Genomic DNA, 24,441 nt, shown 5'->3' with positions numbered 1-24,441 from the left:
CTTTCTGAATTTGGACAGCATCGCCTTCTGTTTCATTCAGGTGCTCCGCGGGACGCCGAGATGGATGGGTCGCATACTGACATTCCGGTTTAAATATTCCAGGAACCAGCGTTTCCTACATTCCTGATGCCGGAACAGTACGAACGTGATCCTCACCTCGGTTGATCGACCCTATGGCCCTGAACTCGACGGATAACCGCTGGTCAACGGGGGAGGATACTCCTTCCGAGGCCCAGCTCCCCGATGGCGAGGAACGCCTGGATGCTGCTCCAGATGAAAAGGTCACCGCTGAGGATATCGACCGCCGGTTGACAAACCTGGTCCGCAAGATAAGCGCCCAATCCCGACGGTCCCATCATTCATTTCTCTTTGGAGCCGGTGAAAATAGCAGTCTCAACCCCCAGAGCCCTTCGTTTGATGCCAGAAAATGGGCCCGAGCCTTTTACAACGCTCGTTACCGGCAGGATGATGGCCACCCCCCTCGCGTGGTAGGTGTCGCGTTCAAAAATCTGAATGTATTTGGGTATGGCAGCCCCGTGGACTATCAGATGAGCGTTGGCAATGCGCTCCTGAAGGTGCCGACGATGGTCCGACAGGCCCTGGGAGGCGGAAAACAGCGGGTCGATATTCTGCACGACGTCGAGGGCCTGGTGCTGCCCGGAGAACAGCTGTGTGTCCTTGGCCCTCCTGGCTCCGGTTGCTCAACGTTTCTCAGAACGATTGCGGGCGAGACCCACGGTCTGAATGTGGATGCAGCGTCATATATCAACTACCACGGCATCAGCCCCAAACAGATGTCGACGGCTTTTCGCGGCGAGGCAATCTACACGGCCGAGGTGGACGCTCACTTCCCCATGCTCTCAGTAGGAGACACATTGTATTTTGCCGCCCTTGCTCGTGCCCCGCAGGTGATCCCGGGGGGTCTATCCCGACAGGAGTACGCCAAACATCTGCGCGATGTGATCATGGCCATGTTTGGCATTGGCCATACCATCAACACGCGTGTGGGGAATGACTTTGTTCGAGGCGTCAGCGGCGGTGAGAGGAAGCGAGTCACCATTGCCGAGGCTGCTCTGGGATACTCCCCCCTGCAATGCTGGGATAATAGTACCCGAGGTCTGGACAGTGCGAATGCTGTGGAATTCTGTCGGACATTGCGGACGCAGAGCGATGTCTTTGGGATTACCTCCTGTGTGGCCATCTACCAAGCCCCTCAAGCGGCATACGATGTGAGTGAAATACCACTGGAATGAACCCGCTAGGCACCAGCTGATGGATGGACAGTTGTTTGACAAAGTCCTTGTTCTGTATGAAGGATGGCAGATATACTTTGGCGCGGCGCACGAGGCCCAAGCCTACTTCGAGCAGCTTGGATTCCAGTGCCCTGAATCTCAGACCACCGCCGATTTCCTCACCTCGATGTGCAGCCCCGCTGAACGCATTGTCAAACCCGGGTTTGAGCACATGGCTCCTCGCACCCCAGAAGAGTTTGCGCAGCGCTGGAAAGAGAGTCCGCAACGGCAGTCCCTATTGCACGCAATCGAGAAGTACAGCACCGAGCATCCGCTTGACGGACCCGATCTCCACCAGTTTGCCCTCTCACGGAGGGCAGAGAAGTCACACCGGCAGCGAGAGAAATCGCCATACACCCTGTCCTACAGGGGCCAGGTTAAACTGTGTTTGTGGAGGGAATGGCAGCGTCTCAAGAACGACCCCAGTGTCACATTGGCCATGCTCATCGGAAACTTTTTCGAGGCTCTGATCATTGCCAGCATCTTCTACAACCTCACCGGAGACACATCCTCGTTCTACTACCGCGGCGCCCTGCTCTTTATGATGGTCTTGCTCAACGCCTTTGCCAGTGTCCTCGAGATTCTGACATTGTACGAGAAACGCACCATTGTGGAGAAACAGAGCCGCTACGCATACTACCACCCCAGCGCGGAGGCTCTGTCGTCCTTTATCATGAGTCTTCCATACAAGTTCGTGAATTCCTCCTTGGTCAATCTCACGCTATACTTCATGTCGAACCTGCGACGCGAGCCGGGCCCGTTTTTCTTCTTCCTGTTGATTTCCACGTCAATGATGCTGGCCATGTCGATGTTCTTCCGCTGGTTTGCATCCTTGACCAAGACCATCGACCAGGCCCTTGCTCCTTCGTCTATCATTCTGCTGGCCCTTGTCTTATATACTGGCTTCACCATTCCTGTGTCGTACATGCGCGGCTGGGCCTCGTGGATTCGATGGCTCAACCCCGTGTCATATGGCTTCGAAGCCGTCATGATCAACGAGTTCCACGGACGTGAGTTCCCGTGTTCCTCTTTTGTCCCATCCGGGCCAGGCTACGAGGATGTATCCCGCACGCAGCGCGTATGCTCGACTGTCGGAGCGACTTCGGGCTCAGATGTCGTTTCGGGCGACGTGTTTGTCCGCTCCTCGTACGGCTACGTCAACAGCCACCGCTGGCGCAACTTTGGGATCATCATCGCCATGACCGTCTTCCTGGCCGTGTGCCATTTTGTGACGACGGAGCTTGTTGCTTCGAAGCGGTCAAAAGGCGAGGTACTTGTATTCCGACGCGGGAGCGCTCATATCGCGCGAGCAAAGCAGGGGCAGCGCGACGAGGAACAGCCCTCTGCCTCTGCCGTGCCGAGTGAAAAGTACAGTGAGGCCCCGACTCCTGTTGAGGGTGTTGAGACGCAGACGTCTATATTTCACTGGGAAGATGTGTGTTACGATGTGAAGATCAAGAACGAAACGAGGCGGATTCTCGACCACGTCGATGGATGGATCAAACCTGGTACACTGACTGCTCTGATGGTAAGTCCCTTTTCTGCCTGTCTGTGACATTCGAGAGACGCTAAGAGAATGTACCTAGGGCGTCTCCGGGGCTGGGAAGACTACCTTGCTTGATGTCCTGGCCAGCCGAACGACGGTCGGAGTCGTCACGGGCGAAACGCTGGTGGACGGACGACAGCGGGACAGTTCATTCCAGCGAAAGACGGGATATGTCCAACAGCAGGACCTCCACCTGGCCACCACAACCGTCCGTGAGGCGCTCGAGTTCAGCGCTCTCCTGCGGCAACCACCCCAATACAGCCGGGAGGAGAAGCTGGAGTACGTGGAAAAAGTGATTGACCTCCTGCATATGCGAGACTACGCCGACGCGATTGTCGGCGTCCCCGGGGAAGGCTTGAACGTGGAACGGAGGAAACGGCTCACCATCGGAGTGGAGCTGGCTGCCCGTCCCAAGCTGCTCTTGTTCCTGGATGAACCCACGTCTGGGCTAGACAGCCAGACGTCCTGGTCGATATGCAACCTCATGGAGACGTTGACCAGAAACGGACAGGCCATCTTATGTACGATCCATCAACCGTCGGCCATGTTGTTCCAGCGCTTCGACCGACTCCTGCTCCTCGCCAAGGGAGGAAAGACCGTTTACTTTGGGGAAATTGGATCGGGGGCCAGGACCCTGATGGATTACTTTGTTCGCAATGGTGGACCCCCCTGCCCGAAAGGTGCCAACCCGGCAGAACATATGCTCGAGGTGATTGGAGCCGCGCCAGGAGCTCATACGGATATCGACTGGCCAGCGGTGTGGCGCAATAGTCCGGAGTACCAGCAGGTTCGCCAGGAATTGTCTCGCCTGAGACAGCTGGCCAGTCAGCCTTCGTCGGTGCATTCGGATGACCCATCCAGCTACTCCGAGTTTGCGGCCCCGTTCCCAGCCCAGCTGGGCCAGGTCGGTCGTCGAGTCTTCCAGCAGTACTGGCGGACGCCGTCGTATCTCTATTCCAAGGCGATCCTGACCGTCGGCTCGGTAAGTTAACTGCGTGGTCAAACCCGTGGGTGTGTTGTCTAACCGTTACGCAAATTGCAGTCCATCTTCATTGGCTTCTCCTTCTTCAAAGGCGACAACACCGCCCAGGGACTACAGAACCAGGTGTTTGGTGTCTTTGTCTTCCTCTTCGTCGTCATCCAACTCATCTTCCAGATCATTCCAACATTTGTCACCCAGCGAACTTTATACGAGTCTCGCGAGCGCCAGTCCAAGACCTACTCCTGGCAAGCCTTCGTTCTCTCCAATATCGCCGTGGAGTTTGCATGGAACACGGTAAGTCGTTAGAGGGCAGATATGCACAGACACAGACCCGGACTAATCATATGAGCCTCAGATCGCGGCAGTTCTCTGTTTCCTGGCCTGGTTCTACCCCGTCGGCCTCTACCGCAACGCCGAATACACCGACAGCGTCCATTCCCGAAGCACCCTCGTCTTCCTCATCATCTGGGCCACCTTCCTCTTCGCCAGCTCCTTTGCGCATCTCCTCATCGCCGGCGTCGAGAGCGCCGAGCTCGCCTCCGCGCTCGCAAACATCATGGGCATCATGATGTACGCCTTCTGCGGCATCCTCGCCGGCCCGCATGCGCTCCCTGGTTTCTGGATCTTCATGTATCGGGTCAACCCGTTCACGTACCTGGTGTCGGGACTGTTGTCGGCGAGCCTGGGTGATGCTCCGATGCACTGCGCGGCTAACGAGTTCCTGGCGTTTTCGCCTCCTGCGAATCGGACTTGCGGCGAGTACATGGAGGACTACATGGCCTTGGCCGGGGGGTACTTGCTGGATTCGGCCGCGCGCGGTGATGAGCAATGCCAGTATTGTCGTGTTGATAACACGAGCCAATACTTGAGGAATTTCAGCATTGACTTCGCGACTCGCTGGAGGGATTTCGGGCTGCTCTGGGTGTATGTCGCCGTTAACACCTTCGGGGCGGTCTTCCTCTACTGGCTTTGTCGGGTCCCGAAAGGGAAGAAAAGACTGTGATTCGCACTCATGGATAGAATATCGATTAGACGAGCTGCTCAGTAGTCGCTGGAACGCGTTCACTATTCCCAAAGATGCTTGTATGTATCTCAACCGCGGCAATAGCATATTCTAAAGGCTATCCACACCCCAGATCCAGTATTGTTGTCAAGGATGTCGCTGAAGAGACCCAATTATTTCTGTTGCTCACCTTGAAGTAACGCGCTCGGCAACTAACTTATAGCGGATGAGCACTTTGTCACCATAGGTCAAGATGCTACTGACAAAGACAATGTTGCTATGGCACCAAAGACTCCTCACGTATGACACGTCTGCCTAGAGCCAAGACAAGTGTCAGCCTTGTCAACAGGGGAAGAAAGAGGTAAATAAATAGACCATCCTCAACCCCCCAACCTATCTACTCCGTCTCTCATCGGGACATCACGATATCTCAATCCTGTTCTATCTATTTGGCCATCTCAACCATGTCTCAATCAGCGTCCGTGTCGCTCCTCACCACCGTCGTGGGATTCATCCCCATCAGTTTTGGTATCAACGCCATCCTGCGTCCCGAACATGCCTTGACCTTCTTCGAGTTTGAACCCCCCGTTGCTCCCAGCGGCCGTAGCCTTGTCGATAACCTGATGATTATATACGGCGTGCGGGACATTTTTATGGGCCTCACCATCTACGCGGCGGGTTTTCTCGGCACTCGCAAGTCCCTGGGTTGGACGTTGATCGCGACCAGTGCGGTCGCCTTTGCTGACGGGGCCGTGTGTTGGAGCCAGGGCCATGGACAATGGAATCACTGGGGATACGCTCCTGTCCTGGCCATAATCGGGGGTCTTCTGGTTGGGTCCGACTGCAAAAACACGACAGACAAGACCCATTGAATGTCAGCAACAGGTCTATATCATTACAGTGAGGTACTGGCAGTCAGAGGATTAGACATGCAATTCATGGCTCTTGGTATCGTTCTCTATCACAGTGCATAATATCCTGAATCATCGACGTGCTACGCAACATAAGATTCCCGACTTGCCCAGGAAGTAGATCGACCCAATGAATCGGAAGATAGACAGTCCAGCTGTCGCCCACAAAATCACTTGGAAATAATACTGCGTCCGCGTTGTGGATGTGTTCTGTCTCACGGTCAGTAAACTATCTCAGGCGCATCCCGGGGATCCCAGGCGTACCGTCAGACACATCTTCCTGATGCCGTCGTTCGTAATGAGCAGCGAGACCAGCAAATTACTCAAGATCCAGAGCAACACCAGGCTGGTCCGAAAGTTGCGATAGGAATCATCCAGGCTGATAGTCGAGTCTTCTTTGGGCTCCTGATACGGGGCCAGCGCCCGTTTGACCGTTGCCTCGAACTGGCTGTCGATGTCTGCCTGCGGTTTATCGATCTCCTCGATGAAGTTGCTCTTGCTGCCGTCGGCCTTCTTCGTCTGCGCTGAGGGCAGAGCGTCCGCCTTATCAGACCCCTTCGTACCCCACGACACATCGTGCCAGTTGCAGAACGCATACACCATGAGAATATTGATCGACGTGGTCATGCCCAGGAAGTATGCCCAGGAACTGGTCAGGATGTGCCAAGGGTCCATGTAGAGAATGCTCGCGACAATGTAAATGCCGTAAGTGGACACCAAGGCGATCAGGACAATCCCTCCACCAGTGGAGCTGAAGAAGGAGGAGAGGAAGTTGCCCACGCCTTGGTCGAAATCAAAGTCGATCATGCCACCCATGAAGGCATTAGCGACCAGGTAGAAGGACAGGATAAGCACGTAGAACTGCACCAGAGAAAACCAGAGGAACGACATTGTGTAGGCTAATTTGGTTCTGTGTGTGTCAGCAGTTTTCCGTCTCGGACACGAGATTCCGTCGGCTTACCCTTTGGGGCGGTTTCCCAGAGCCAGCACAAATTGGAGCATCAGCACCAAGAGATAACCATATTTGACAAAAAAGTTGACAATGGGGGAGGCATCGTTGCCGAATGGCCATGCCTTGTACTTGTTATGCGAGCTGGGCGTCCCTACGAGGTCCATGATGACCGAGCTGGTCAGCCAGTAGGATGCCAAAGAGAACCAGGTCATGATGAGCTGGCAGCAGTTGTAAATCATCTGAATATGCAAGAAGAACATTCGAACGAAGCTATGACCACTCTTATAGATGCGTCCGAAGTGCATGATGGAATACAAACTCGCAGCAAAGGAGCCATTGAGCCATCGTCGCCGCTGACTGATGTATTCGGGCGCCGCCTCGGGAACATCTGTCTCTCCCTTGGATGCTTTCACATACGTGAGATGCCATTTATACCCAGCTTTGGCAACCAGTTCAAAGCATAGGATGCGATCCTCTGCAAGAAACATGTTCTTTTTAAAGATATTCATCCCCTCAATGCCCTTCTTTCCCAGCCGCTTGGACAAAGTATGATCCCCATGAAAGTATTGCTCCAACGGTCGGCCCATGATCGCCCGGTAGCGATATGCCGAGAAAGCACCCGGTAGCACACTCACGTAGCCAAAGGCGCTTTCCAGCGGTTTATCAAGAATATTGGAAATTTTGTACTCAAAATTCTGCGCTGCGACTAGAGGGTTCAGCACATTGCGCCACCCCCTGCCCAGCATGGCATGGATTTCGCCGCATGCTCCGCCCAGTGTTTTGTCATTATAGAATGCTTCCCATAGGGCAAGCAAGGATTTGCTCCCGGGCTTCGTGCCAGCATCAAGCAGGATGCATATTTCCGGATTCAGGATTCGACTAAAGGCGTTGAACAGCCACCGGTGGGAATTGATTTTCTTGCTGTTCTTCTGCTTGAGGCAGAATAGCATCTGGACCGGGGGGAGATTGCTAGGATCATTAGGCTGCGGTCTGACCAGCTGCTGTGTCGGGGTGACGGATAATTGTGTCGTATACTCGAACTAGAGTGTTGATCAGTGATGTTTTTCAAAAGGAACGCGCTGCCTTGTATCACTCACAATATGTGCGACTGTCTCGCGCCCGTCCACATCTTTTTTCATCACCCCATCCTGATACACACCTATCGTGGCGAGGACATCCAGAGTATTCTTATCGCAAGGCTCAATTCCATCAAACACGAGACACACCACAATCTTCTGCCATGCCGGTCCTCCCTTGTTCCAAAATTCTGACTTCTTCAGGTTCACAATGTCCCGGACGTTTTGCATCACTCCATGCAGAGTTCGGGCGGTCAGAACTTTATCCTCATTATAATAAGTGATCGCGATGAGCAGTTCCGTATGACGGTTATACATGGCGGGACGTAGGTTGTAGCCGTTGCGCAGAGTGAATTCATCTGGGTCGCAGGTGGCGGCAGTATCTAGACCTCCTTAGCCGACTGTATGCGATCGCAATTCGGCATGAGTACTTACACCGCATATGCGTGAATTCTTCATGGAACGCTTCCTCCGCATCCCGATACTCCGCCTGGATCGCGTTCTGAATCGCACTCGGCACCGGGTAGTCAACGCTGAGTACCGAACCCTGGACGAGGTTGATCTTCCTGGTTCCATATCGCCGTAGCGCACTTGGTTTCACCCCTTGTCGTCTTTGCCAGGCATCCATCTCGATTCCACTGTATCCCGACATCCGTGCGCTGCGTACATCGGCGGCCTCGGACTCCGGGTACGGGGGAGCAAATGCGGTTATCCCCGGATCATGCAATGTGTATCGCCTCAGAGAGTCGGTAGATACGTTGGGATCATCGTATGACCAGCCATTGGGACTGGCTAAACTGCGTCGAAGGAGGGATTGTTGTTGATCTTCCGCGTCATCGCGACCGTAGGTAGGCTGCTGAAGCAAGGTCAACTTTTTTGCTCATACTGCTTGGTCAAACACTTACTGTAGGAGATTGGGAGGGCTGCGAGTAGAAGCTGCTTCGGCTTTCCTGCGGTGAATGCGCCGAATAGGGCCTTGGAGTGCCCATTTTGGCAGTGAGCTCTTGAGATTGGACAGGTTGAACGTCAGTATAATCGGTCGGAGAAAATGAATGTTTGCAAGACTGAAGAGTTGTACCTGACTAAGAGATCAAGTCGCAATTATATGCCGCTTGTAAAACTGATCCTACCACGGATCAGAGTCAAATGGTTCTATTGTTAGCTTGAGATCTCAAAAAGATCTGACTGGAGGGTTTGTCGATAAGAGACACTGCCTTTGTCCGGACAAACATTTTCATTATGATGGCCAGTTGAAACGTCCCACCTCTGTCACCGTCCAATCTTGATAGACGACAGTTATTATTAGGACTTTGATTAGTGAGAACAGGCCAGCCTGCTTGGATGATGGCTGAGTTTGGCACATGTTGATCCTTGGTTCTGGGTCCAGTGGGGCAAGGACATCCGGCAACTTCGCACACGTCGCTCATATGTCCAAGATGACTTCGCTGCTTGTCAACATCAACGCCTAGAGTCCTTTCCATCCTGGCACCTCCAATGACAATCATTCTAGATCTTGAAGTTTGAGCTGATTTCGAGCCAGCGATCGTCCACTAGGCCGGACTAGGCCGGGGAACAATCGTCAGCCAAGAACCAACCAGTGGATATTCTATGGGTTGTCGCCGCCAGTGGCTGACGACACCCGTTGTAAGGCTTGGTTCGTGCCATATTGGTTGCAATTTGGTGTGGTCTAAACGTGGTTGATAGGACGCTTTGCGGGCTCCGCCACATTTGCTGGGTCGAGTCCTGGACGACGCGTGGTGCTAAAGATTTGTGCTTGTTCTCGGCTGTGCGGCGGTCACTCCACCAAGACTGGGACACTGGCAATACAAATAAGCAATCTCATCCGGAATCAGGTCACACAATCTATTCCATCGAATTGAAGATGGATATCAGAATGTCCTGATGAAGACAAAGATTCCGAGGTATGACTCAGGTGGATGAGATCGAGGGAGAACGTTGGAGAAAAAAAAAAAAAGGGGGAGCGGCTGATCTTGTGTGATCACGTGACTACCATTGGCAGCTTGAAGCCGTAATGCGGCCTTGCAGCAAAAGTGTCCATCTAAGTCAATTGCTTTGAATTGTAAGATATGTTGCCGTCAAGCCTTCCTGGACCATCTTCCTAAGATATGGATCCTGTCATGCGGTAGTGTGTTGTGTTCTAGCTACAGGTTGTGATGCATATATATATTTTTACCGATAGGCGGGCGGTATTTCGCACTGAGCATGCTCGATCGACTTATACCAAACAGCATCAACCATGTTTGGAAGGACAACATTGTAACAAAGGCAGTGATGACACTGATATCCCTTACAAGTTCTTTACATAGTTTTGACGCCTCAAAAGGTGGACACTAGACGAATGAGGGACTAGCAAGTAAGAGCATCGACCATAATATAGGCTGGTTGGAACAAGCCCAAGTGACAACAAGCGAACAATTAGATGCTGACCTCTAGAAGATAAGCCGCAGCAGATAGGTAATAGAATCACACAATGTATGTTGTCGAGAAGTGTAAACTATATCGCGCATAGACAGCAGAGTCGACTGTAGTGGGGGCTGAACCAGAGAAATCTATCTGGTTGGTAGTTAAAGCCTCAAGCATGGACGACTCGATCAATAACGTCGTCTCTTTCCAACAGAAAGAAAACAAGGTTGCAGATAAGGTCCCGTCGCAGCTCAATCATTGGGTGGAATTTTTCTTTGAACTTCGCGAAGAGGGATTTATTGACGTCTCAGGAAGCTTGAACTGGTATCTCAGCCACCACCGACACAGCTGTTGGCTAAAGAGCTATGGCCATCGTTAATCGCGCAGCTTTCTATGCCACGAGACTGTCTCGCTGCTATACTCCTCATGAACAAATGTGCAGCGAACAACATGGTCTATAGACCCAGCCTGAGAGCTATAAAGCGAATGTAGTTCTCATTCGACTCTGGAGGACCAATATCACGATCCTTGGTTTCCTTTCTCCTGCCACAACTTGCTCTAAGAAGATCTCTCTGGGCGAGAAATGGACCAAACTGAGCACAAGCCTGCCGACGAGGAAGTTACGCGCCTGCGATGGCAGGGTGACGACGAAGAGTTGGGCAATCAGACAAGGGCCACTCGTCCTGAGCTGATCCGCACTGCTTCGGCTGCTTCCAGCTCGCATGTCTCTGTCCACAGTCGTCATAGGAGAACGATTGTCGACCCTTCAGTGTCGTTGCCAATCCACTATCGAACCATGTACCTATAACTTCTCCTGCCGCAATGTCTGATGAGAAACTGTCTAATGCGGATAAAAACAGTTCATTTGATATCGACGAAGCCAAGGAACGCGAAGAACGGGAAAAAGCACAAGCACAAACTGGCGTCGCCGCAGGTATGGAAACGCTCACAATTGTCTGTCACTGCAGGAGGTGCACTATATTAACGAGAATAAATCTCAGATCTTTCCCATCTCGACTGGCATACCATCGCCGTCGAAGAACTCCAGAAACGATGGCAGGTAGACATCTCGCAGGGTCTCTCCCCGAATCAGGTCCAGGAACGGCTCCATCAATACGGCAAAAATGCGCTCTCCCCTTTGCCGCACCAATGGTTCTGGCAGATATTCGGCTACTTCTTCAAGGGATTCGGTGCAATTCTCCTGGTTGGATGTATTCTAGTCTTTATTTCCTGGAAACCCCTCGGTCAACCGCCAGCTCTGGCAAATCTTGCCCTAGCGATAGTGCTTCTTGCCGTCTTTTTCATTCAGGCAGCGTTCAACGCATGGCAGGACTGGTCCTCGTCCCGAGTCATGGCATCTATTACGGCCATGCTGCCAGAAAGCTGTCTGGTCATGCGTGGTGGGTCACTCGCCGTCGTATCTGCTCCGGATATTGTGCCGGGTGATGTTGTGCATCTCAAGGCGGGCAATAAACTCCCAGCAGATGTCCGCTTTGTCGAGGTCTCGAATGATGCATGCTTTGACCGATCGATACTCACCGGTTAGTGTCGTCCGGTCACATGTGTCTCAGGCGTGTTGCTTACGAACGGCAGGCGAATCGCTTCCTATCAACGGGACGGTGGACCCAACAGATGAAAACTACCTCGAGACTCACAACGTCGGACTTCAAGGCACGCATTGCGTCTCGGGAAGTGTTACGGGCATTGTCGTGTCCACCGGAGACGCAACGGTGTTTGGTCGAATCGCAAAACTCACGAGTGAGCCGAAGACGGGCTTGACAACCCTGGAGAAGGAAGTCTTACGGTTTGTCGCTCTTATCGTGTTGATTATGCTGACCATGATTATCGTCATTATTATTGTCTGGTAATGATAAATGGACCATCACGGCAAGACGCACCGATCGCTGACATGTCAATAGGGCTACCTGGCTGCGACGCGATCACCCGGGCTGGATCAACGTTCCAACGCTGATAGTGGACTGCGTCAGCGTTGCCATTGCCTTTATCCCTGAAGGCTTGCCGATTGCTCTGACTGCCAACTTGACCATCACTGCCAACCTGATGAGCAAGAATAAGATTCTGTGCAAGTCGCTCAAGACAGTGGAGACCCTTGGCTCGGTGTCAGTGATCTGTTCCGACAAGACCGGTACTTTGACCAAGGTAATTATGCATGCTAACCGATCGAATACTCCGATCCTGGCCCCAAGAATCCTCCGCTGACTGTCAGCAGAACAGAATGCTTGTCACCGACTGTGCGGTTTCCATCTCCACGTTCACTTTGGACGGAGCGAGAGATGAAATGGTCCTAAAAGGAAAAGCCTCGGCGATTCATCAACTTCGTGCGGTTGCTGGTCTCTGCAACGCCGCCGAGTTTGACGCGGCCACCATGAATCTGCCCGTTCACGGGCGAAAGGTCATCGGTGATGCTACCGACCAGGCGATTCTACGATTCTCCGAAGAACTGGGCCCCGTCGCCGAGCTGCGTAGCATGTGGAAGAAGACATACGATCTTGCCTTCAACAGCAAGAACAAGTTCATGGTGCGCACGTTCGATCTGGTGGACAGGGCAGGACTCGGCCACGCCATGTCGCCCGCTGAGTCGGCCCAATTTGGTCATGATGATACGTGAGCTGATGCCCGACAACACCACTTTCTGAGCTACTCTCACCACTTGGATATTAGCAGATTGCTTACAATCAAGGGCGCCCCGGATATCCTCATCGACCGCTGCACGCATGTCGTGAATGTTGACGGCAATGTGCAGGCTCTGAACGCCAGTACGCTCACCCGACTGAAGCAGATTAAAGACCAATGGTCAAATGAAGGCAAACGCGTGATCCTCCTAGCCAGGAAAACTTTCTCAGCGGGCCAAATACAGAGTTCGCCCTTGTCCCACCTGTTCGAAGCCGAAGTGATGAACCAGATCAAGACTGGTCTTGTCTTAGTGGGTCTGGTCGGTATCGTTGATCCTCCTCGAGACGAGATTCCAGACGTGGTCAGAACATTGAGGCGGGCAGGGATCAGAATCTTCATGGTAGGCGTCGCCTCAAGCCCATTCATCTATAAGTCTGGCGATTAGCTAAAGTGAGTGGTACAAGGTAACGGGTGACTTCGGCCTGACAGCTCTCGAGATCGCGCGGCAGTGCGGTATTGTTACTGCAGGAGTGACTGTAGACGATGCAACGGCCCTAAAGAGATATCCCTCAGTCAATGACAAATTCAATGAGAAGTCCCGATCGCCTGCAATTAGCCTCAGCGGGCGTGAACTGATGGCTCTGAACGAACATCAGTGGGATCAACTCGGTCAGTACGAGGAAATCGTCTTCTGGAGAACGACTCCAGAGCAGAAACTGCGGATTGTTCGTGAATTCCAAGCACGCGAGGAGATCGTAGGCATGACCGGCGACGGCGTCAATGACGCCCCGTCGCTCAAGGCGGCTGATATTGGCATCGCGCTGGGAAGCGGGTCAGATATTGCCATTGAGGCGTCTGACATGGTTCTCCTGGACTCTTTCTCGGCGATTGTCGAGGCCGTGCAGTATGGACGAGTTGTTTTTGATAACTTGAAGAAGACCATCATCTACCTGCTTCCGGCTGGCTCCTGGTCCGAGTTCTGGCCCGTCATGACCAGTGTGGTGTTTGGTCTTCCGCAGGTTTTGTCCTCGTTTCTGATGATCATCATCTGGTATTTCTAATGCGTTGCTCTCGTTATGGACGTTGACTAACAGACACAGCTGCTTCACCGACTGCGCGGCGGCCACTGTTCTGGCATACGAGGCTGCCGAAGCGGACGTCCTCCTTCGCCCGCCCCGCAAGCCGAAAAAGGAACGGCTGGTCAACTGGAAGCTCATCCTCCAGGCATATGGAGTGATTGGCATGCTGGAGACTCTGACATCGTTTGCCATGGCGTACTGGTATCTGCAGCGCAATGGCATCCCATTCTCAGCTCTGTGGTTCAAGTTCGGCGTGGTCCCAGCCAACGTCGATCCTGACTGGTACACTGCGCGACTGAACGAGGCCAGTTCCGTCTATTTCATCAACTTGGTTGTCATGTATGCTGCACCCCATAGCGCGTGTACGAGACCAGAAATGGCTAACGCTCACAGGCAATGGTTTAATCTGATGGCCATCCGAACCCGCCGATTGTCGATCTTCTCGCACCCACCCGCCTTCAACAAGAACACACAAAACCTGCTCTTATTCCCGGCAATTCTGTTTGCCTTGGGGATCGCTGTATTTTGGCTGTATATTCCTCCCTTACAACGGGTCCTGGACACGACCAGTGTTCCAGCCGAGCACTACTTCTTGCCGGCGGCGTTTGGGATGGGAATCCTGGGATTGGACGAACTGCGCAAAGCCGCTGTGAGGAGATGGCCGCATGGTGCTTTGGCCAAGATGGCTTGGTAGAGTCGAGTAAGCATTGCGTCGGTGACTTTTATCGCCCCCCACTGCATGTCAGATGCAGATGCAGATGCATACAGGCATAATCCCACTACGGATTAGACTTTTGTTGGTCGATCAGAGTGGGAGATCTTCAACTTTAAGATGATAAATAGTCGATTTCAAACAGTCGAGTCCTCCAAAGATGGATGCTGTTTCCAAATTTCAACGCTCAAAGGAGCTGTCTCAGCAACGGGCCACTCTATTTCCAGTGCCCCCACAGCTTATCAGCCTAACGGATTCGCCTACTGGATTTTGTTTCTGATGGGGGATGCTGATATGAGTTATTTCCTCCTTGAGACATGCGCATTAGTCGAACCAATCATCTGCTGGCATGCAAATTGCCCATGCCATTGCGCCGTTCTGACTAGACAGGGGCATATAAAAAAGACCACGTAAGCCACATGCGAGTGGGCATGACTCGGGCCAGAGTAAGACAGATTGACAACGGAATATCACTAGATGAACTATTCCAGGATGGCGTGATAGGCAGTGATATGCTGTCCGATGTAACGTGAAGCAATAATACATAAGCCAATTATGTGATTTTCCATATCTCGTCAGTTCAACCTCCGATTGTATTCTTACATCTGATCTGTTAAACGCCTGACTGTATATCCAGAGCGACCCGCCATGCAGCCCCAATTTCGCGTAGAGGTCGTTAGTGACGACGACTTCCCCGAGCTGTACCGCGCTCTCTGGGAAGCCTTTGAGAATCCCTACCAGGGCATCGTCCGCTTATTCTTCCCCATCCACAACGATGATCGCGAAGGCAGTTTGAAGGCGTGCGTCAAGTCTCAACTGGAAGAGTACCACAAAGAGCAGCCGCATGTCACCTGGATCAAAGTCGTGGATACAGAAGCCAACAAGATCGCCGCCGCGGCCAAATGGTACTTTTACCCCGAGAACCCCTTTGCGAAAAAGGAGGGCCCGATCGTGGCGGACTGGTTCCCCGAGGGAGTGACGAGGGAGTGGGCGACGCAGGCAGTCAGGCAGTTTGAGCATCCGCGGGAGAGCATGGCCCGACGACCCCATGCTTGTCAGTTTGCCATTTGCATCCCGGGTAGATGGGAGACTCTGCTGATCAATCTCTAGTTCTACACATTGCGTTTGCCCTCCCCGAGTATCGCGGAAAGGGTCTCAGCCATCTCTTCATGAGATGGGGCGTGGAAAAGGCCGACACACTGGGCTTGGAAGCGTGGCTGGACGCCTCGGAGTTTGGAGCGCCCGTTTACAAGAAGTATGGCTTTCGAGAGGTTCTCACCAACAGCGTGAAGCCGATTCCGACGCGCAAGTTGTCCGATGAGGAGCAAATAGAATGGACCCGCTGTGAGGAGATTTTCTTGCCCATCGATGAGAGAGTGATGTGGCGTCCTGTTTTAGGCCAATATGTCGAGGGAGAGACGCCATTGGCACGGCTCGATGAGACGGACTAGGTCTACGAGGCAAGCAAATTGGAATGTGTCAAATACATAGGATAGATGTGCTGGGTTGAAGTTATATAGCTTTTCAAATCTGTACAGAATCACGTTTTCGATCGCCCCATCCCCGAGTTTGTCTACCGAGGGACGGTCTCCACAATCGGGCCTTCATAAACATGACGTGCGCGGAGGACATAGTAGATGACGCTCAGGAGAATCACACTGACGGTACCAACCGAGCTGAAGTTCATCGTCTGCACTGTCACTTCGCTGTAGGTGGGCCACATGCTGAAGAAGATAGCGATGACACAGTAGATAATAGCAAAGACGTTGATCACGATTCCCCAGACACCAGGGATGCGGAAGGGACCCCAGACTAGTTTGGCCCCGATCGTGTTCACAGTCTCGTCAGCACCAGCAGTCAGTGAGATGGCGCCAGTCGTACGTCTCCAGAGGAGAAGGACGGCGACCATGATGTAGGAGAGGAACAAGCCGGTAATGGACATGGCACAGAGGTCGTTGAAGGCGACAGCGGACCCAATGGGGATCAACGCCAACAGGACCGCCACCACGGTGGTGACTGCGACAGACCATACGGGAATAGCCGTAGTTGGAGAGACCTAGACGAGCAGATCAGCGCGAGTAATGGCCCTGTAAAGAAGTATAACGCACCCGACTCCATAGTCTCCAACCGGGAACACCACGATCACGCGAGAATGACCAAAACTGACGAGAAGTCGCAGCCATCATGCCCGTGGCCGAACAGATACAGACAACAATGACGATGGAGGCCATGGTGGCCGCACCCCCGAGGGAGCCAGTTCCCTTGTAGAAGATATGCATGAAAGGGTATCCCGTGGGAGACTCGAGGGCTTCATTGATGTCTCCCAAGCAGAAAAGAAGAGCGAGGAGCATGCCAAATCCCAAAGAACCGTTGATCAGCACGCTGAGGAGAATAGAGCGAGGTACCACCACGGGAGCATTTTGGATTTCCTCCGACATCTACAGATCTGAGGAGCTGGCTTTTCAAGAGAGAGCAATGGTAGACTTACGTGCACTGCGGCATCACCTCCCACAAAGGCAAACACAGAGCCGATCAAGCCAACAAAGAACGACAGCCCCTGGGTCGGCCAGCCACCTTGATTGACAAACTCGGTGAAGACGTCCTTGGCGGAACCAATGTCCGCCAACGAGACGAGCGGGATGAGGATGGCGAAGAAGCCCAGAATGTGGACCACAAGAATAAGTCCCTCAAACTTGGGAAGGACGTTGCGACCGACCACGTTGATACTGACAGCGAAGGCTACAATGGCCCAGAAGTAGAAGGTAGGATGCCATGATTGGGGTTGGTAGTTGGGACGCGTGAGGACGGCCACACCTTGGACCATCGTACCGCAGAGGTAGCACGCTGTGGCAAAGGTGGCCTGCCATCCAATGACGGTGAGCCATCCAGACATGTAACTGAGGAATTTCACCGTCGATCGTGGGGCCAACATGGAGATCCAATGGTACTGGCCACCGGATGTCGGAGCCCTAAGTAGTCGTCAGAAACCGCATTTGATTTTGGATACCACATCCGAAAAGACATACATGGAGGCCAATTCAGAGAGGACGACAAAGATGGAGGCAGTGCCTGCCCACACAAAGAGGAAACCATAAACAGCTCCCGCTGGACCACCACTGTCGTTCTTCGTCAGCATTGAAGGCAATCAGATCGACAGGGGGAACGTACTTGGTTAGCGGCTGGAGGAACAGTCTGTCGAGCATGTATTAGCAAGATCCCTTGGAATTGCTTATCAGATGGATGCCTACACTGTAAATCCTTCCCAGGTCACTAAGATCGTACAGCTGAAGCCAAGCATGGAAAGCATCCCAAAATTGCGCTGTAACGGTTGCGCGTCAGTGACTAGTCACAAAATTGGTGTGATTGATCGAGAGTCAGATCAAATCACCTTCAAAACCGGTCTTTTTCCCAGACGAGCTAGGTGGATTTCATCAATGTCTTTGCTGGAGACCGAGCCGCCGAGCTCTTGAGGGCTCGACGGCTCCAGAGTCTTCAGCTCGTGCGGCAGCATTTTGCAGGAGATTGACTGACGCTGACGAGGAGCTTCAGATAATAGAGAAGATTGTCCCTGAGAATGCAAGACTCGATTCCCCAGACGAGGCACAATATAAAAAAAAGGAGACGGCGGGGGAATAAAACAATCAGAGTCCGGCCTGGCCACTCAGGGACTTGACCTGCCACTTCGGCTAGTTCCTGCTAGATGAAGTGACGAATGTGATTTTACTGTTTTGAGCAGGCCGTAGAGTGGTGAGTTTTTGAATTGCACGGATGCAATTCACTAATGCATTGCCGGGCCAATTCCAGCCCAAGGTGCCGCATCCTCCATACAACTCGGTTATAAATTAGCGGCTTGCCAGCCCTAGATCCGAAACAAATGATTGAAACAATGCTACGTATGCGATAGTTACCGAGGATGGCATGCAATGCGCTTGGTCGGTACCAGCCGATCTGCTTCACAACCGTGGTGGGAGGTACCCTGGATGTAGACTACGCTCCCCAGTACAAGTGTAACCCCTGAGCGATTTCCCCTCTCTGGTGACTTTGAACCTGCGACTGCGAGAATTCATGATGCACAACGTGTCTGCATATCGTTGCATTCGTTTGTCACTTCCCTGCGGACGTTTTGATACGCCACAGCTTGGCGCAGCAGGGATTGTGATGACAGATATCGTCCGTGGACATCAGAAGGAGTCGGAGAAACGGCTCGATTGGAGTTAGTCTTATCGTCCTAAATTAAAAATAATTTGACCATCTCGTGCGGATAATATCACTGCCAATGCTAACAGCTGAAGTGACATGGTATCCTTGTAAGGGGCGTCTTTAGTGGTGACCTCGAGCCATATGGAGACAGGAGTCTGCATGATATCCCTGCTTCTTGGTAATGGAATCATTTCGAGACAAGAAGGTCCAAAGTCCTCCACGGTGTGCTGGTCCATAGGGATCAAGGGCGTTTGTGTGGTGGACTATGCCACTTCCTGGTGATCCTCGGCACCTTAATTATGATTCCACTGATCTACTCCGTACCCTCTAGTTTATTTATGTACGGAGTATCTACGGAACATGGAGACAACCACCGAACATACTCCGTAATCCTTCAATAAGTCGACGGTTAGACGTGGGCCCGGAAGAGAATCCTGTTGATCCGGTCAGGCCCAGCCGAGTCTTAGCGGGACGCCAGGATTAGTGCCTGTCTAAGAAACAACACGGCACAGACCTTGGGCTTATTCGGCTGGTGTAACCCTCGCTAGGATATAGACAGACTAGGTCCGAATGTTTAGGCATGGTGCAGTGCAGCTCCTCGACGACTGCAGCGATTCAGTGGCGTAATCTTCGTCACACTCGACTGGAGCAGTCATGTCAACTTATACCGTCTACTTGATATCCTCAATCCATATCTCTGCGTTAATTCGTCGCTTCGCTTGCCATGCTAGACCATTTTGGACTGAAGGATCAGGCAATTGATGCAGAATCCACTTCCTTCATCTTATTGCGCATCACCTGGTTTCACATCAGACAGCTCGGTTCGTGGGAGCAAATCCACCCAGGCAATTAATGGCACAAGGCATTTTTTTTGGTACAATGTTGATCTGTGGCATTGCTCGTTTGATCGAGACGCATCGGCGACTTTCATAGGACAAATGACCCTAGGCCAGAGATCCGATCACAGTTCCATATGCACGAAGGACCACCAGTCACCACATGCCAGCCGAAGTCTAGCCCGTAAATCGATTTAAATTCCACCGCACAGAATAATGGATACTCTTTGCGCCGTGGCGAGTGTAATCAAAAATGACTGAATTGCCCCTGTTCGGAAAATGCGGCCGAGAAATCCTTCTGTGTGGGGGTTCGCGAGGTTCCCTGGCCATGGTCTCGGTCTTATACGCGCCCTGCACTCCTTGACTTCAGTTTAATGGTCAAGTCTGTCTCTTTTCTGCGTCTTTTGGGCATATCCGCTCTCCGTCATGTCCTAGGTTCGTGTTCATGATCTCCCATTCTGCCTGCTGGTCACCCCGCCACCATGACCAGGTATTCACCAGATAGCGAGGCGCCAGCAGTCATCGTCTTGACTTTGTTCTTGATGGTGACTTCGGTCCTAGGCTCGCTGGCAAGACTCGGGACGAAATGGTGGAAGTTTGGCAGTCTCTTCCTGGATGACTACTACATACTCCTAGCCCTGGTGGGTAGAAGCGCAGAGATACGCGGCTCCAGAGTCTGACTGGTATAGCTCATGTCAATCGCTCAATCGGTGGCCATTGCAATGGCCGTCAAGAATGGTTATGGAAGCCATTTGACATCGCTGGACGACTCAAGAGTTGATAGCATTATGAAGGTATGTCTCAACGTATCCGATTGCAAGCCGTGCTAGTAATTTATATCCCTCGCTCCTAGTCGCAATATGTCGCTACCTTCTTTTACATTCTCGCCATAGCCTTCTCTCAGCTCGCCTTTCTCTGCTTTGTCCAACAACTGACACCGACTTCTCGGAACAAGGTGATGTTTCTCGCTCTGCAGATCATCATCGCAGTCTGGGTAATATCGGCGGTCTTTGCTTCAGCGTTCCAGTGTCATCCATATCAATGGGATTATCTTCATAGTAGTTGCTACGACCGAGTAGGAGATCTAGGCTGGTACATAGATTGTGCAATGGCTAAGTCTCTATCATAGGAAGCATTCTTCATCTACCTCGGGGTTTCGAACATCCTGACCGACGTGGCGATAATTGCGCAGGCTGTCCAGGTGATCGCCATTGTACAGACAACCTGGAAGAGAAGAGCCAATATCATCGCTGTCTTTCTGTTTCGCGTCATGTAAGTACTTCTTTCTCGAACCAGAAACGAGCCAAGGCTAATGGATCAGTGTCCCTGGAGCATTGATGGCTCAAGTCTATTTCATACACAGCACAATCAACTCATCTGATGCCACCTCCGAGACCTGGCCGGTCACTGTTGCCTCCCAGTTGGTGCAGTGCCTGAGCATCGTGACGGCCAGCGCACCGCAGTTTATCCCCTTCCTCAAGCAACTCCAATCAACTGGCATGAGACTCGACGGCATGACTCGCTACACGCTTTCTAGCCATCATAAATCGTCCCGCGGCAGGTACTACCTCTCCACCGATCGAAGACGCACCGGCAATGAGTCCACTCATGAACTCGACAATATTCCTTTGGCAACAACCAAAACGGTGGTGACATCGAATGCGAATGGTCTAGAAGAGGACCATGATAACGAGAGTCAGTTAAGCCAGACAGGCATCATCCGTGAGACTCGGACTTGGACGGTGACAGAGGAGCATACATGTCTGCCCGGCCACAACGGATGATCAACAGGAGAGGTGATGTCCGCTTCCATTCGTTTGACAGTATTCCTTTGTATTGTCTCTGTACAGTAGATGTCACAAATATAAAATTTCTTCTGTCCTGATCTGATTTGTAACTTCTATATTTCTGCTAGAATTTCTTTGTATGAAAATGATGCATGAGACGGGTCACTGCACTAATAATACCAGATTATCGGACTCTGAATTTCTGCAGCAAAGGTCTTAGAATCCAACTGAGACTTTCAATCTGTCATATTATTGACAGGAGAGAATCGTCGATCCCATCCATCAGAGCAGACAACGTCTTTTCCATGTACTCCATACTACCAGCCTCGCAGATATGATGAAGTGCACTCTCTTTCAAAGGGATGTCTAGCCCTCCAGTTATCCGAGATTGTTGCAGGATTCCTCGCAAATGGAGGTTGTTGGCCCGGGAAGACAGAGCATGGACCAAGGAGAACGAGAATTAAGGTCTTTGCAGAAGTCTTTCTGACTAGTATACTATACAGCAAGGGTCAGTCTCGGCTCAAATTGACCGCAAAGGAATGTATCTACCTCCTCGGTCAGGTTCTTATAGTCATCTCGGATCTGAAAATATGTGCCAAGCTGACCAGCCAAGGACTCAAGTGCCGTATGCAGACTGCAGGATATCGGGCTTAAGAGTTTTTCCATCACATAATAGAGGCAAAGCGTGCATACCAGTGACTCTGAAATGGGGCGCTTTGTGCCATCAACCGGGCGATCAATCGGAACAGACCCCCAGTTTCTGTCATGAATACAGTCAGCCGAGAGCCATCAAACAGAGGCTGGTCAACTTGCCGTTACGTATCATCACCAAATAGTCCTCCTAGGGACACTCCCCCTGTCGCGTCCAATACAGATCAAAGCTCTGACCACAGAAAGGACGCCGCATTCGTCCATGAAAATGTTCATGCATTGAGAGTCATCCAATCGTCGAACTTGACCAGCGGCCTGAATCAACAGGAAACTGGCGGAGTTGATCCTGTGTCCAACTCCGAAGACCGTGTGCGTGGCGGATCGTCCACAACGTAGGGGCGATGAGTCCTCGATATCATCCAACCTGTCATCACGTTCAGTCTTGTCATACTCACGGCGCTTCCGCCAAACTTACATTATGAAGCCTTGTGTAAGATCTGAGCGATGCTTTTCAGCTGGGTGACAGGGGATCGAGCAGCATTACCCAGACATTGAGAGTATCCACAAACGCTTCTCGGACACCTTTGGAAGTCAGAGAGCTGATGTACTCTGCAGGGCAAGTAGATGATGGTACATGCCAGAGATCTTCTAAATGAAAAATCAAGACTAATGGAAAGGAACTGAATATAATCATATATCAAATGGGTACGTACCTCCTTGGTCAACAACGCCTCTACACGATGTTTGTACTCGTGTTCTCATCGGGTTGTCACTTCTCGGACGCGTCTCTTGCCTTTCGAACATCCACTGGATCACTACATGAACAACCAGACAAGATTCGTCATGGTGCGCTTGCCCGAGAACCCCGACTGAAACTCTTGCCACTCGTCTTCAAAAGAAAAGTGGTCGTTTGTCAACCCCAGTGCCGCAAAGGAGGCCTTTACAATCGGTGCAGACGCCTCTCCTCTTCAGGAGTAAGACGGATGTTCATACCAAATCGCATCGAAGTATCCACGAATCTGTAAACGAGTCAGAATTCTATAGTGCTTGGCAGTGCCAGGGCATCTCACTCACGGTGCTGCGGTGTCAATAATGCGATAGGCGACATACTCTTCCAGATTCGAAAATGGACGGGTCTTGTCCAGCATGGCCGTCGTGGAGATCATGATCTTCCAAATGTTAATGGCTACCGCGGCGCAGAGTATCGATTGACAGCAACTCCATGATCACCCTGGATCGAATCCGTTTGGTTCCAAGGGTTGAGCGCACCGTCTGGCATTCCGTCTCATCCAGAACGATGTCATTTGCTTTGATGTTCAATTATGCTATTGCCAATCTTCCCAATCAGTCAACAAAGAAAGGTATACATACTAACGACTTGGTTGCTGACTCTACTACATATTACATGAACGCATCTGCTGCCCATCAGTCCCGTCAGTGTTAACCTCTGAACATCCTTCGGGTTGTGCCATACATTCGAAGATAAAGGAGATGATCGTTAGTCTATCCGGCTTGCAAAAGGGAAGTCCACATCAGCCAAGTTACCTTCCCATGGGTTGCAGCAGCCCCATCGCTCAATGGGATTGATAAACTTGTTCCAATCAGCGCGGCATTGCAATGCCCCTTTGTTGGATTCGTGCTCGAACCTATGTCGCCGCAGAGGATACCCCTTACAGATCCCTTCAATGCCTGGCGACGAGCGCTGTACGAGATAGGATGTTCGATCACTGGAAGTGTGATCTTGCTGTCGCTCCATCTTGGCCGTTTAGCAAGGGAAGACGTGCTTGTGAGCATATGGCTAGCATCACCTGTGGGGTTTGCTGCTATATAGTTCCACAACACGTCGACTTTGACTGACATGAAGTGCGCTTCTGAACTCTCAAGCCTGTTCTACGACAAACCACAGTGGGTTGGGGTTAAATGACTTGGTCGTAGAATTTGACTCTCCGTGGGTGATGAACCGGCAGAGCACCAAGATCGGAGAGCGCATCTCAGGTCCCAGATCTTTGAAACGGGGACCCGATGATGCAGATCTGCGCCAACAAGCGAGCATTTACAAGGGGGATGACGCTATGCGTATGTAGTTGGGTCCATCCCCGTGGTGGTGATCGTCACATGGTGATCCACGAGGCTGCACCAGTTCGTGGCAAGAACCTCATCCTTTTGGCTGGGTCACTAATCCAGTATCAACACCGAGGTATCCTGGAAGACCAGCCCATCGCCGCATTGGAGTCATTCAGAAGACAGTTGATATTGATACTTGGAACTCCTCCAGTGTCAACAACAAGGATGTGAGGCTGCAAATTGACGGGAAATGATTGATTCAAAGAATGAGCAGAGCAAGGACAGGGTTCTG

General features: G+C 51.9%; 10 protein-coding genes across 10 annotated transcripts; 8 read left to right on the top strand and 2 right to left on the bottom strand.

The window, feature by feature from the left end:
• Positions 1-173: 173 nt before the first annotated feature.
• Positions 174-5,259, top strand: AFUA_5G00790 (putative ABC multidrug transporter; the record flags this gene model as incomplete). The annotated part of the gene is made up of 5 exons (XM_743168.2): positions 174-1,229; positions 1,285-2,820; positions 2,879-3,820; positions 3,881-4,114; positions 4,176-5,259. The coding sequence occupies 5 exons, from the start codon at positions 174-176 to the stop codon at positions 4,821-4,823; spliced, it is 4,416 nt and encodes a 1,471-aa protein (XP_748261.1). The 3' UTR covers positions 4,824-5,259.
• A 28-nt stretch (positions 5,260-5,287) lies between these two features.
• Positions 5,288-5,695, top strand: AFUA_5G00770 (DUF4267 domain-containing protein; the record flags this gene model as incomplete). Its single annotated transcript, XM_743169.1, has 1 exon — positions 5,288-5,695. The coding sequence occupies one exon, from the start codon at positions 5,288-5,290 to the stop codon at positions 5,693-5,695; it is 408 nt and encodes a 135-aa protein (XP_748262.1).
• A 250-nt stretch (positions 5,696-5,945) lies between these two features.
• chsC (chitin synthase C) lies at positions 5,946-9,783 on the bottom strand. Its single transcript, XM_743170.2, has 6 exons — positions 8,841-9,783; positions 8,668-8,765; positions 8,198-8,615; positions 7,784-8,145; positions 6,696-7,726; positions 5,946-6,644 (listed from the first exon to the last, which is right to left on the bottom strand). The coding sequence occupies exons 2-6, from the start codon at positions 8,749-8,751 to the stop codon at positions 5,969-5,971; spliced, it is 2,571 nt and encodes an 856-aa protein (XP_748263.1). The 5' UTR covers positions 8,752-8,765; positions 8,841-9,783; the 3' UTR covers positions 5,946-5,968.
• A 578-nt stretch (positions 9,784-10,361) lies between these two features.
• On the top strand, positions 10,362-10,730 carry AFUA_5G00750 (uncharacterized protein; the record flags this gene model as incomplete). Its single annotated transcript, XM_743171.2, has 1 exon — positions 10,362-10,730. The coding sequence occupies one exon, from the start codon at positions 10,362-10,364 to the stop codon at positions 10,563-10,565; it is 204 nt and encodes a 67-aa protein (XP_748264.1). The 3' UTR covers positions 10,566-10,730.
• Positions 10,731-10,769: 39 nt separating this feature from the next.
• AFUA_5G00740 (uncharacterized protein) lies at positions 10,770-10,994 on the top strand (the record flags this gene model as incomplete). The annotated part of the gene is made up of 1 exon (XM_743172.1): positions 10,770-10,994. The coding sequence occupies one exon, from the start codon at positions 10,770-10,772 to the stop codon at positions 10,992-10,994; it is 225 nt and encodes a 74-aa protein (XP_748265.1).
• A 14-nt stretch (positions 10,995-11,008) lies between these two features.
• On the top strand, positions 11,009-15,054 carry AFUA_5G00730 (cation-translocating P-type ATPase; the record flags this gene model as incomplete). Its single annotated transcript, XM_077804705.1, has 9 exons — positions 11,009-11,219; positions 11,251-11,727; positions 11,780-12,050; positions 12,106-12,346; positions 12,417-12,811; positions 12,872-13,220; positions 13,285-13,871; positions 13,921-14,238; positions 14,293-15,054. The coding sequence occupies 9 exons, from the start codon at positions 11,009-11,011 to the stop codon at positions 14,591-14,593; spliced, it is 3,150 nt and encodes a 1,049-aa protein (XP_077660844.1). The 3' UTR covers positions 14,594-15,054.
• Positions 15,055-15,059: 5 nt separating this feature from the next.
• Positions 15,060-16,062, top strand: AFUA_5G00720 (putative GNAT family acetyltransferase; the record flags this gene model as incomplete). The annotated part of the gene is made up of 2 exons (XM_743174.2): positions 15,060-15,665; positions 15,722-16,062. The coding sequence occupies exons 1-2, from the start codon at positions 15,260-15,262 to the stop codon at positions 16,060-16,062; spliced, it is 747 nt and encodes a 248-aa protein (XP_748267.1). The 5' UTR covers positions 15,060-15,259.
• A 122-nt stretch (positions 16,063-16,184) lies between these two features.
• AFUA_5G00710 (putative GABA permease) lies at positions 16,185-18,122 on the bottom strand (the record flags this gene model as incomplete). Its single annotated transcript, XM_743175.1, has 7 exons — positions 16,185-16,667; positions 16,720-17,049; positions 17,100-17,580; positions 17,638-17,727; positions 17,780-17,803; positions 17,860-17,930; positions 18,000-18,122. 7 exons carry the CDS (start codon positions 18,120-18,122, stop codon positions 16,185-16,187), a joined length of 1,602 nt encoding a protein of 533 aa, XP_748268.1.
• A 2,432-nt stretch (positions 18,123-20,554) lies between these two features.
• On the top strand, positions 20,555-21,431 carry AFUA_5G00700 (uncharacterized protein; the record flags this gene model as incomplete). The annotated part of the gene is made up of 3 exons (XM_077804704.1): positions 20,555-20,722; positions 20,777-20,919; positions 20,969-21,431. Exons 1-3 carry the CDS (start codon positions 20,606-20,608, stop codon positions 21,429-21,431), a joined length of 723 nt encoding a protein of 240 aa, XP_077660843.1. The 5' UTR covers positions 20,555-20,605.
• Positions 21,432-23,307: 1,876 nt separating this feature from the next.
• On the top strand, positions 23,308-24,380 carry AFUA_5G00690 (uncharacterized protein; the record flags this gene model as incomplete). The annotated part of the gene is made up of 3 exons (XM_743177.1): positions 23,308-23,518; positions 23,588-23,871; positions 24,117-24,380. The coding sequence occupies 3 exons, from the start codon at positions 23,308-23,310 to the stop codon at positions 24,378-24,380; spliced, it is 759 nt and encodes a 252-aa protein (XP_748270.1).
• Between the last annotated feature and the right edge of the window lie 61 nt (positions 24,381-24,441).

This window comes from Aspergillus fumigatus, chromosome 5 (assembly GCF_000002655.1).
Source record: "Aspergillus fumigatus Af293 chromosome 5, whole genome shotgun sequence".
NCBI lineage: Eukaryota > Fungi > Ascomycota > Eurotiomycetes > Eurotiales > Aspergillaceae > Aspergillus > Aspergillus fumigatus.
The sequence above is the reverse complement of the archived record's forward strand: the minus strand, read 5'-3'. Positions and strand labels throughout refer to the sequence as shown.